The 12,477-nt window shown below is 34.6% G+C and overlaps 1 protein-coding gene across 3 annotated transcripts in view; it reads left to right on the forward strand.

Moving 5' to 3' along the window:
- The window catches only part of LOC144958147 (cubilin-like), a 232,482-nt gene that overhangs the window by 160,699 nt on the left and 59,306 nt on the right, over positions 1-12,477 (forward strand). For all 3 annotated transcript variants that reach the window (XM_078889900.1, XM_078889901.1, XM_078889902.1), the window contains 3 exons: positions 4,674-4,842; positions 6,479-6,685; positions 9,843-9,995. In XM_078889900.1, the coding sequence (XP_078746026.1) occupies positions 4,674-4,842; positions 6,479-6,685; positions 9,843-9,995 (529 nt within the window). The remainder of the gene's footprint in view (positions 1-4,673; positions 4,843-6,478; positions 6,686-9,842; positions 9,996-12,477) is intronic.

Consider the following 12,477-nt stretch of genomic DNA (forward strand, 5'->3'; position numbering starts at 1 on the left):
CAATCATTAGCCCACTTTTCGAGACTATTCAAGTCCTCTTGTAGCAATTTTTGATCATTTGCAGATTTTATTGGTCGGTATATTAGACGGTCATCAGTGAATAACCTAATCTGAGATGTTACTCGTTGAGGTAGGTCATTGATGAAACAAAGAAATAGTATGGGTCCTAGCACCGTTCCCTGTGGTACTCCTGATATGACTGGACATTCATCCAATGACGTACCGTCTAGGACTACTTTCATGGTACGTTTTGTGAGGAAATTACAAAGTCATGTAGAGAGCCACGAATTCTGTCATTTTCTAGTTTTTGCAGGAGTTTTTGGTGGGGCACAGTATCAAATGCTTTGGAAAAGTCGAGGTCGCCAATGTCTGCCTGAATGTTGGCATTCTGGAGTCTCAACAGGTCGTTTACAGTTATTAGGAGTTGGCTATGAGTATCCTTTGCAGGTCAGTTAGGATGTCATTGTTCTCAAAGTGGTTCATCATGTTCTTACAGATTATATGCTCTAATAGTTTGGATATTACAGACGTCAGTGAGATTGGACAGTAGTTCTCTGCTTTATTTTTGTTGCCTTTTTTTAATACAGGTGCGATGTTTGCCTTCAGCCAGTCATTAGGGAGCATCCCGGTGTCGACCTATTTTTGGAAAATTATGCATAATGAGGGGGCCAAACTCTCAGCACACCCCTTTAGTACTGTGTTGGGATGTTATCTGGACCTGACGCCTTAGATGAGTTGACGTTTTTCAGCAACTTTTCAACTCCTGAGATGTTTATGTTGATATTAGTAAGAGATTGGTCATACCTCTGTGATGTCCGTGGGGTGGTTGTATTGTGTGGATCATGGGGGTAAAGACAGATTTAAATTGATCCAAGAGAATCGTTGCTTTATCCTTCCCCTCAATGTACAGGGTTTCATTTTCTTTCAATGGGGCTACACCAATGGAATCGTTTTTCTTGCTTTTTATGTAGTTCCAAAATGGCTTGGTATTGTTTGTTTCAAGTTCTTTTTCTCTAACATTGTTAATGTGAGTCCATTCTCCTTGCCTTATTTCATGCCTACTTTGACGCTGCAACGATTTGTATGTATCCCAGGTTCTGCTCAGTTTAGCCCGCTTGAATGCTTTTGCTTTGCGTCTTAGTAGTGCTCGTATTTTCCTGTTCATCCATGGCAGCGTTCTTGTATTTTTATGTACCTTTTGGGGAATTGAAATTGACTCCTTGATTGCACTGAGTAGGCAGGAGTGAAAATGGCTCCACATTTCATTTACATCCATACTGCTTTTGTGCTGTTCTGTGATCTCTGATGACAGTCCCTCGATTCGTTTTCGTAGTGCGGCCCAGTTTGCCTTGTTGGTTCATATAATTGGGGTTTAGTGTAGTTTCAGTAACAACGCAGGCATGATCTGATATTCCTGGTTGTGATGTTGTTGAATGGATCAGTGATTGATTAGATACAAAAACAAGATATAAAATATTGTCACCGCGTGTGCATTCTTCGTGAATTTGTATGAGGTGCGCTCCTGCTGTAATGTCGATGAGGCTTTGTTGTATTGTGGACAGACAGATAACGTTTTTGAACCGTCCCAGTTTATATCAGGACAGTTAAAGTCTCCTGTTAGAATCATTTGGTTTGGAGTTTTTTCTGAGTTGATTATTTCAAGCGATTTTTGCAGTTCTACGATGTCAGTTTCGTTTCGATGGGGCATGTAGAACGATCCAACAAGGATGTTTTTATGGCCTTGGATTTTAACGCTTACCCAAATTATCTCACAGTCAGTTTTGAACTTTGTTTGCTAACAGCCTGTGAGCTTTCTATCAACGAGTATTAATACTCCACCTCCCGGTCGCCTGGTCTCATCGTCTTCATTTCCATTTCCTTCATCTTCTGCTTCTTCTCTAGGTAGTTTTCTGTCATTTCGGAATACCTCGTATTCTTTGGGGAAGATTTCACATGACTTAATATTGTCATTTAGCCACGACTCTTGTCCACAGACAATGTCTGGTTCGTGTTTGTCAATGAGTGCACAGAATTCATCTCTTTTGTGTACAATGCTACGACAGTTCACTGTTAGAATTTTTGGATTGTTATTAGTAGAATTTAAATTATTGCATTTTAATTTGACTGAGTTGTTTTTGGTGTTTTCTTTGGCTTCCATTTGTTTTTGTTTTTGTTTCCTTCCACCTTTAGCGGGTGGTTGGATGGGAGCATCACCGTTGAATCATATACCTATGATGTTCGCATGGGTGTACGATCCGATAGTGATGTCGTTTCTTCTTCTCTTTACTAGCCTATCCTGCTTCTTTGGTTTGTGATTGTATTTTTGACAGGGGTTATTTTTTTTCTGTAAATCTTCTGCCTGTTTGTTCTTGGTTATTTATAATTTAGGTTATGATATCTTTAGGTTATGATTTTGATTTACATTTGTACTATTTTTGTTAGATTGCTTGTTTTTTTGTTTCAGCGGTCTCTCATATAACCTCAATTGTGTTGGAAGAGACCTAAAGCAACAAACAAACAAACCTTCCACCTTTATTTCCTCTTTTTGTTATTTTTCAGTATGCCTTGAATAATTTAATAGATCTCAAAAGGTTCACTATTTCTAAATTCGGTGTATTATTAATTGTGTGTCGTATTGTACATAGGTGTTGGGGTGAATAGTTATAACAATAATTAGGTTTTGTCATTCTCTGTTCATCGTCAACCGTTGTAATAAGATTAAAATAGCTCACTGTGTTTTTCCTTAAAATCGTAAAACATAAACAAAAATGGTCTTAATAGATGATAAAATCCTTGCAAAAATTTATAAAACTTTAAAGTATTGCTAAATTAATTGTTTACAATCCACGAATTTTCGTCAAAAGCAGCACAAAGTCATACAAAATCCTCTGAATATGAAATAAAATTCGTCCTGTATAGAAATAACACTTAAAACAGCCATACAATGAAGTAATTTTAAGAGCTCTGTGAAAAGCAGCCTTCCAGCGCCGAACACATTACACTTTGTGAGATGATTTTTTAATTGAGCAGGTCCAGTGTCTCATGCTCTGTGAATTCTTTCCTCTTTTGCCTTATTTTGCGAAATATTTGATATTTTATGTGTTTTGCTTGTAATTATAGCTTTTTTTCTGCCAATGTGCAAAATTGTGTATTTCCCGATGTTCACTTCTTTATTTTGCAATGACCATTTGAAGAAAATGTCTGGAAAAATTTGGTCTTCTTTCTTGGAGTACTCTCCACCCATTGACGTGAATTACATGTCATTTTGTGAGATCATTATTTTGTATTTGGACTATGCTTTTTCGTCATACTAGTGACCAAAACATTTACTTTTGCAAGTATTATTTGTTAATTTCAAAAGCTGTATACTCTGCAAAAATGTTGTGTGTAATCCAAATGTTGTTATCTTTAATGTATCTAGTCACTGTGCTTTAATAATATGTTTCACAAATATGATAAATCCTTTTGGTGTTTAGTTACACAATGCCAAAGTTGAAACTTTTTCTTGAAAAATGGATTTGCTCTCATTTTCTTATTTATGGATGGTTCAAAATTTTTAAAACGTGTTTTCCATGACGATCAGAATACTTTATGAATATAGTTAGAAAAGCACATTTCAAATATTTATAAATTGTCTCTTGTTGTCCCTAATTTAATCAAAAATTAAAATATTCTGTTATTTAGAATAAAATAAGCATATGACAGAACACATCAAAAGCCAAAGAAACAAGAGCAATCAAGAAATATCTAAAAAGGATAATATTTTGAGTGATCCCCGTGAAAAAAGTTAAAAATACAAGAAGTGTGAAATTTTAGTTTTTGTCACTTTAAGCAATGATTTATTTTGCCCATTCTGATCCAAGTGCATATTTCAAATTTTTTAGTATCTAAATCATGTAGAGATGACATCGTTTTGAGGAGATAGGTAGCAATTAGATATTTAAAAAGGTACTCTTTTCTTATCAGTCTTGTTTCATTGTGGACTGTACTATTATGATGTATATTCAGGATAATTATAAGTTAAGCGGTAATAATCATGATCTGTGATTTGATGGCAATGATATCAAAACTGGCCTTGCATAGCGTCCTTTACATGTTATTCAAGGCGCAGCAATTAATTGTTTGAACTCTCATTGTATAAAAAATAATTGGTGATAAGCTCCTTGCACACGGGTGTAAATTGAGTACCTGGCTTATTACAACGTTCTCTCTATCGGAAAAAAATGAAATGTAAAAGTGCCTTACAAATGTCATGTCTTATCCTACATTTTAAGTGTTGCTTTTGTTGGCTTTGGACCTCTTATACAACATTTTGAGCTTATGAAGTGAATATTGTTTTCAGCTCATAATTTATATTGTATTTATTTATCAAATACTTTTTACTATTTGTCTCAAAAACTAAAATCAAAGTGAAGTATCTGTTGGAAATTTGGCTCCACTTACATAAAATTCTCAAAATGTGTGAATGATACATTACCAGACAAAGCAGAGAAAAAATATCTTCCTGTCTTAATTGGAGATGGAAGCTCAGATCTACCGACTTCTGGCTCAGAAGGTCTGGTCTGAGGTTCGATCTCCAGTCAGCAAAAGCTGATTTTTTTTTGTTTATATCTTTCAGCGATGCCTGCTCCCAAATTTGTCACTTTCATATCTTTATGATTCAATATCAACAGGTCTACAATGGAGTGTTCAGAAATTCTCCTCTGATCAATAGATTGTGTGGCTCAGGAGTCTTTGCAACAATTGAGTCCTCTAGTAACTCCATGCGTTTGGTGTTTGTCTCTGATGTGTCTATTACGGGACGAGGATTCAAGCTCACATACACAACTGACCAGGAGTCTTGTAAGAGATTTATCATCATCATCATCATCGTCATCATCGTCATCATCCCTAATGGTTTATTGTTTTAAATAGTTGGTGCCTTTGGCACAAATACCAAACAATTTCTTTTTACATTTATTGTGGGTCTTTTTTTGTGAGGTATTGTTTTTAAAAATTGTTTTTGTTAGCATTGAATCAATATACAATCTATATGTGACTTTAACTCTTTAAGATTCAACCCGACAAAAACCGACAACGGCCAAATATTCATGGGCGGGGTAGTCAAGACTGGCCTCAGTAAGTAAAATCCTATCGTTGTGAAGGAAATGATAGGCCTGTCACTGTCGCAGGATGTTTTCAGCTTTGATTTTTATAAATTTGCCGACAGAAAATAAAATATGTTGCAGACATTGTGATTTGGATCCTATTTTATTTGCGGGTGAAAATCAATGACATTGCACTTTGTTTGTTAAAAATCTGAAAAAAATTACGACTTTGGTGATGAAAATTACTTTGATAACAATTTTTGTAAACTTTAAAAAATATTATGAATAATTTATAACTCCCTTATTCGGGGGGCGATTTTGTCATTTGTGGTATCAATTTTATTGTAATAAAGATATTGAAGTTCCTATCTCTAACTTCAGAGTCATTTTTTCTGATGCGAAATTATTACTTTGTAATTTTAGCACTAAGAAAAATAATTGGTAAATAAATATGTTACACCTCTTTGATCTACCGCCACTGTCCATTCGTGTAGAATTGTGAATCAAGCATCTCAAAGTTTTCGACCAATCACAGGCTATCTAACCAACTGGCCGAAACAAAGATGCTTCTCACCGTCGATGAATTACGCTATTGTTATGCAAGGAATATAATACCTTTTTGAGTAGGCCTAAAAGATAAAATATAAAAGTAAAAAATATAATTCTGAGGAATTTGAAAGTCACATTCTTGAAATCAGCTTGAAAAAAGAACATTGGTCCTTATTTCAGAAAAATCGGTTGAAAACCAACTGTTTTACGAATAAATTTGATTTAAAAAATAGTCTTTTTAGCAACTTTTTTATTTATTGGCCGATTTTCTTGATTTTTATATCATTCTTCATATCTCAATGAGACGAGATCAGTGATATACTTTGTTTGGTTCAAATATAACTAGAACATAATTTTGGCTTTTTTACCTATCAACTGTGCCTGGATAATTTATTCAAAAACGTGGTGATTGTGACGCAACTATCTCATGACCCGTCTTCCAATGTTTCAGCGATGACTTAATGCAATGTTGACACGTGGGCTATCAGAACGACCAATCGTTGAAGGGTCAAGATGTTCAGTAGCCAATCGTTCTTCGATCCAAAAACTTAAGAACTCACGAGAACAAAAGTTTTAAATTTGGTGATGGACGGACCTATGAAATTGCTTCTGGGCGGAGTTTAGCCATGAGTGACCGTAGAAAACGAAAATGCAACTGCAGACATCAAAGGGTAGGCTTATATCATCAAAGGATGTCTACTTGATTGACATGGCCATATAGGGAACTCATTATCTACTCCCCCAAAAATAATCTGAACACCAGAGGGTTAAGAAATACTGATTTATATTATATTGACATGTTCCTCAATTGCCGTCTTTCTTATTATTTGCCTTAAATTCAGATTGTGGAGGTGTGTTGACAGATCTGTCAGGCAATATCACCAACCCAGGCTACGGTCAGGGTGGATACAACCACAGCGTTCAATGTATTTGGCGAATTCGCAACCCGAACCCTTCAACCAACTCTTCCATCATTCTCAAGTTTGTTGACATGAGTCTTGAGTATGAAGGGGGAAATTGTCGGTTTGATTCAGTCACTCTTAGAGAAGGTATGATAGATTCAAATCCTTATTATTACAAATGATTTAATCATGAAAAGTTTAAGATGCCTCCAATAATCTAATATTTATTAGTTTTGATTTTACATTGCCATATGGATATATTTGTTCTCATTACGTCTAACGTTGTGTAAAAAATTGTAAATGTCATCTACCATGCTATTTGAGATTATGTAATTATGTGTGCTTTTGTATGAGGCATTTAAAGGAAAAGTCTATATCAAGCCTTAACTCAAATAAGATAAGAAATCCATTCTCTCTCTCTCTCTCTCTCTCTCTCTCTCTCTCTCTCTCTCTCTCTCTCTCTCTCTCTCTCTCTCTCTCCTCTCTCTCCTCTCTCTCTCTCTCTCTCTCTCTCTCTCTCTCTCTCTCTCTCTCTCCTCTCTCTCTCTCTCTCTCTCTCTCTCTCTCTCTCTCTCTCTCTCTCTCTCTCAAAAAACATGTATTTGACAAAATTACTGCACAGCCCACTTTCTACTCTATTTGTATACTGTAGTTATTATTTTATTGAAAGTAGTTTATATCATGGATGTTTAAAAATTTATTTTTATAAATTGCTGTGACAAAACTAAGAAGAGATTTGTGAACTCATTGAGACTGCAGAAATGACCCGAGGGAAACCCCAGTGACACAAGATTATATATAGGCCTTTATCACACAGCTTGGAAAACCTTTGTTTTCTTTCGATATATTAAAGCTATTTTTTAATTAATTTAAAAAAAATAATTTTTGCATCTAAAAGATGCCGACCTTAGCTTTGCTCTGAAATAATCATTCTTTGGGTAAATTATGTACATAACTTTCAAGACTTTATATTGAATTTATTGTTTAGCTGACCTTTTTTGCTTTTTTTGTTATCATCACTGTCCACTTCAAATCAATCCCTAAAAGGGACAGTACACCTGCCCTCTTCTTTAGTACCTTCTTTCAATGGAAAAAAAAAATCCCCAATGAATTATATGATCTTCAATGTCTGAATCATCGTCCAAAATGATAATTTAAAAAGATTGTAACCTCGCTCTGAGGACGCCATTGTTTACAGAAGTCAGTCAAATTAAGGTTTGTGAATTATGTAAATGAAATTACCTAACAAGTGTCGTTATTCATTCATTTTTCACTTTCATATCAATTAGAAAGCTCTGTAATAGCAAAATAAATGAAAACACTGTCAAACATATATGTCTGATGCGTCTGCAAACCTGTAGGATGTATTTGTCCAAGACATTGGTTGAAAATGTACAAGCAAGAATATGAAAGTTGGATTCTTTACTGATTACAAAGAGGATACATTTAAAAAAAATTGTATTATAGATCATTTAACCTTAAAAACCTTATCTTGACATAAACTTCAGCAAAACACAATACTGGATTGGAGGGATGAATTAGGGAGCAGGCACTGGTGTAAGATTAAAAATCTGAAAGGATGTGTATGTATTCTGCTCCCTAATTTATTACTTTGATATTTTCAGAAGAAAGATGGAGCCACTCATGTCTTGATTCTAGATTTGGATCTTATCCATACATTTAATGACCAATGAATAAACAAACAAGCATCAAAACGGATATTCATCGAATACTTGATTCTTGTCCTTTTGTGATCAATGCTTCTTTATTTTGATGCAAATCCAGGGTTCATTAGCATTAACGATCAGATAACTTCTGTAGTGTAATGGTAGCGAGTCTGACTGGTAATCAGAAGGCCTGAGGTTCGATCCCTAGTGATTTTTTGGATCATTTTTCTTGTATTTTTCTCTTTGCTTTGTCTGGCACTGTTTCAGATTTTTTAGATTCAAAACTCTGGAGTTTTGGAAAAGTCTGGTCACTTATACAAGAATGGACCATACATGTTTAACTTTTTGTTGTTGTTGCTGAACTAAGAGTTGTTTCATTAACCCTTACCTTACCAAAAAGGAAAATTGTTGCATTGGTCATTATCTTTCTCATTCATTGTAAAATTTGGAGAAATATTTTTGTTACAGTCGTGAGAACCTAATGCTTTGTTGTTGAAGTTGTTTTGCTGAACAAAATTATGAACAGTAGATACTTATTCCCCTGTTAGGGTTTTAACAGTCTTTTTTTTTTTTTTACAGTGGATGGGTATGTTGTTTTGGGGAAATCCAGAAAAATATCAGTAAGGACATACTTAATGTCTTTCAATTTTTGGAGACAAAAACTTTTCCAAAGCCCTGAATGAATTCCATGCAAAGAAGAAGGCATGGCGATATGATGATTATCAATCTTAAGTTCTTAGTTTCATAAAAAATACTATTGCTTACATATATCTTGACAATTTCAAATAATCAGTTTTGTGCTTTGATTAGAGAGAATGAATAAAAAATATTGCACATATTTTACCCACCTTTTCAATTCAATATTACATAAGGAAGATTCTGAATATCTACATCTAAGAGAAAGTAGCTCAGTGACAAAATTTGAGACTGAAATTGTCAGAGAAACTCTGCTTGCTCTTCTCAGTGGGGTGGATTAACCAGACTACTACGTACCATAAAAAATTAACCGAAATGTGAATTTTTGGCTTGGACTGCAGAATTAATCAGTTAACTGCCATACTCCGGAAAAATAAATATTAGCAAGTTGGTCAGAAAACTTGTCCTTCAATTATAGGTCGATTTAAATGACCCTCATCTTGTCAAAAATGTTCAAACCTGGGACAGTGCAGGGTTTTGCCAAGATGAAGTCATTTAAATAAATCAATATTTGAAGGGTGACATTTCTGACCAAACTTTTAAATACCTGTCTTTCCAGAGTATGGCAGTTAACTGCTTAAATAAGTAATTTTAATCCAATACATGAAAAAAAAAGGATAAGTTTGGTGTGAGAAAAAATCTATTTGAGATTTTGAAGCCAAGGATTTTTTAATCAATTTGAAAAGTTTGTCAAAGTGAAATAATAATTTTTTTCTCTCTGAAAACTGCGAATTTTAAAAATTTGAAATGGGCGGGTCTTGATTAAACTATTACATTTTACTCATAATCAAAACTTTCATGTCATCTTTCATTATCTGTTTATCCTAAAATGATACTGGATTGAGGCAATTGGTCACATTTTTACATTAAGGGTATATTTGACTGGCTTATTCAATACATTTCCATCTGTTGACAAGGTTTTGTAATGTTTGTTCTCACAGGTCGAGATGAAAACAGCCCACTGATAGATAATTACTGTGGAAATACTACAAATAATAATTATATCCATGTTCCCACTCCTGATGTCTTTGTATTGTTCCGATCTGATGGTTCTATTGCCCATGATGGATTTAAACTCTTATACAAAATCAACCGTAAGTCCATAAAATTGTGTTGTTGGAAAAGGCTGTTTACTTACATTATTGTATATTTCACCAGTCATTTGTTCAATGCGCAACTGGTCGGTTACGGCATCAAAAAGAAATCACGATAGTGCCTTTCAGGAATCTAGTTATAGACTTGAACACTTTTACCTAAGTAAACATTAAGCTAAAAGGAGATGTGGTTTGTAAAAAGAACTGAAAATAATTAATATTGCAGCTTCAAAATAGAATGAAACGAATAATGTTTAGGGTTTTAAAACCCTTCTTCAACCAATGCTAAGAACTCTGATAAAGTTGTCTTTCTGAATTCTGTCCATTTCTATTGTTTTTATTATTTCCTGAAGAAGGGTTTTGAGCTCAAAACATTCCGTTACATAATTTCGTCGTTTTTTAAAGCTGTGGTAACTGGGTGGGGATCCTGACCTCCCATAGTGGGCAGGGAGGTACATGCTGTGTCTTCTATCCCACCATACCCGTTTTCCAATTGTTTCCTGTCATTGTCATGGAATGAGATTACTTAGTTTTGTCCTGACCCTGGCCGGGGTTCCTTGGCTGGGAGGGAAACAGTCAAATTTATAGTTATAGTTTGGGAGATATTTTTTTCCTTGTAAATCATCTCTCTGTTATGCAATGTATTATGTTTAATTTACATATTTTATTCTATGATTTGTAAACATTTGAGTGTATTCCTCTTAGTTGGGACCTGTGCTTGTGTCTGGATGAGACTTTTAGGTGATCTCAAACTAAGTACTTTGATGGTGTGCTCTTGGAATCTACATCTGTTCCCTATTTGAACCAATTCCCCTTTGTCTCGTCTTTTCTTTTGTACTTTAATTGTAATTCTAGAACTTTTTACTATCCAATTTTCTTCCTTTTTACTGGCGCTGATATGACCTTAATGTGTTGCAAGCGCCGTAAAACCCTTAAAAACAAAAACAAAACAAAGCTGTGGTAATAATTGTTCTTGTTTTGTTCAAATCACCATCACCAAGTTAGCAATAATAGAATTCTGGTCCTCCCATTGTTAGCAGAGAGGTCACTCGCTGTGTCTTCTATCCGCTTTATCTGTTTTTCCTCTCCATTGTGCTCTCTTCTTTGAGATTAATCCTTTTTTTCCTGGTCATGGTGGACAGTCAAATGTATAATAAAGGTAATGTCAAAATAGGCACATTGGTGCATTGGAATAGCTACTCCAAACTGCGCAATTTTGACATCAGCGGGAGTTTTTTTTCTCTCAGAATATTGGTCTTTTAAAAGTGCTAGCATTTGCTTCATAATTAAGCTAGGAGCAAATTTCTAGCACAATTTAAAAGTGCTATTCTCCTTCTTTATAAAATAATATTAAAGTCGTTCAATTAGTGTTATTGGAAATATAGGTTAAATTGATTCACTTTAGACAATTTCATCCAAGATATACCCCTCTGACACTCTCCACAGAGGTTGAGCTACCTCATTGATTGGATTTATTCACAAGTGGTACCAAAATAATAGGGAAAGAAAGATCTCTCTTTTGGTATAATTTTAACTTGTGTTTGCTGGAGTTTGATTTTTAAAAAATCATTTTTAAAATATAAAATCCAATAAAAACAATTTTTTATTCAATTTTTTCTTTTAAAGTTGTATCAAAATTTGAGTTGGATCTATTGTTTGGTGTAATTCAACTTGTTGACTAACTGACCACTTCAAACTCGAAATTCTTCATACAAGCACTATTTTTGAAAGTTGTGTCATGAACAACACCTTATTTCATAAAAATTCCAACATTTCGATTTCATCCAAATAAAAATATCACTTATTTTTCATTTAAAGATCCATTATTCATCAGTGCTGATGAAGTTCCCCTGAGGTCGAGTAAAGGGAACTTTTGTTATATTCTTAACCTGTCAGTGATTAATGAATGGGATGGCTTGTTTAATTAAAAAACTTCAAAACAAAGCTGCAAAAATCATGCCTGGGACAAACATTAGAGAAAGTATTTCCCCGATTTTGAAACATCTACATTGGTTGCCTGCTGAGAGGAGAGTTGAGTTCAAGATGGCCTGTATAATTTTCAAATGTATTCATGTCTTAGCACCACAATACCTAATGTCATTGATGTTGGAGTACAGACCACCTTGGGCTCTCCATACCTCACAACACACCACTTTAGAAGGAAAAATGTCCTAAACAAAATTTTCAGAACGGGCATTTTACAAAACAGAGCATGTAGATTTGTAACAAATACAGGAGGACTAAAAGAATCAGTCAGATGTGCAAGAGCCTACGTGAAAGAATCACTGTACAAAAAGCCAAAGTCCTCTTTAAGGCTCGTCATTGACTGACAACGATCCCAATTGATCGCCTTATCCCAACCAAAAGAAAACAGCACTCGTACAAGGTCCCGCAGTCACGAGTTAATGCTCATCTCAAGTAATTTTTTTTCCAAGCACCATCCGAATATTGAATTCTCTGCCGAAAATATTTAAAAAATTAA

The sequence above is a fragment of the Berghia stephanieae genome, chromosome 12 (assembly GCF_034508935.2).
Source record: "Berghia stephanieae isolate SIO BIC M18660-M18661 chromosome 12, UCSD_Bste_1.3, whole genome shotgun sequence".
NCBI classification, from domain to species: Eukaryota; Metazoa; Mollusca; class Gastropoda; order Nudibranchia; family Aeolidiidae; genus Berghia; species Berghia stephanieae.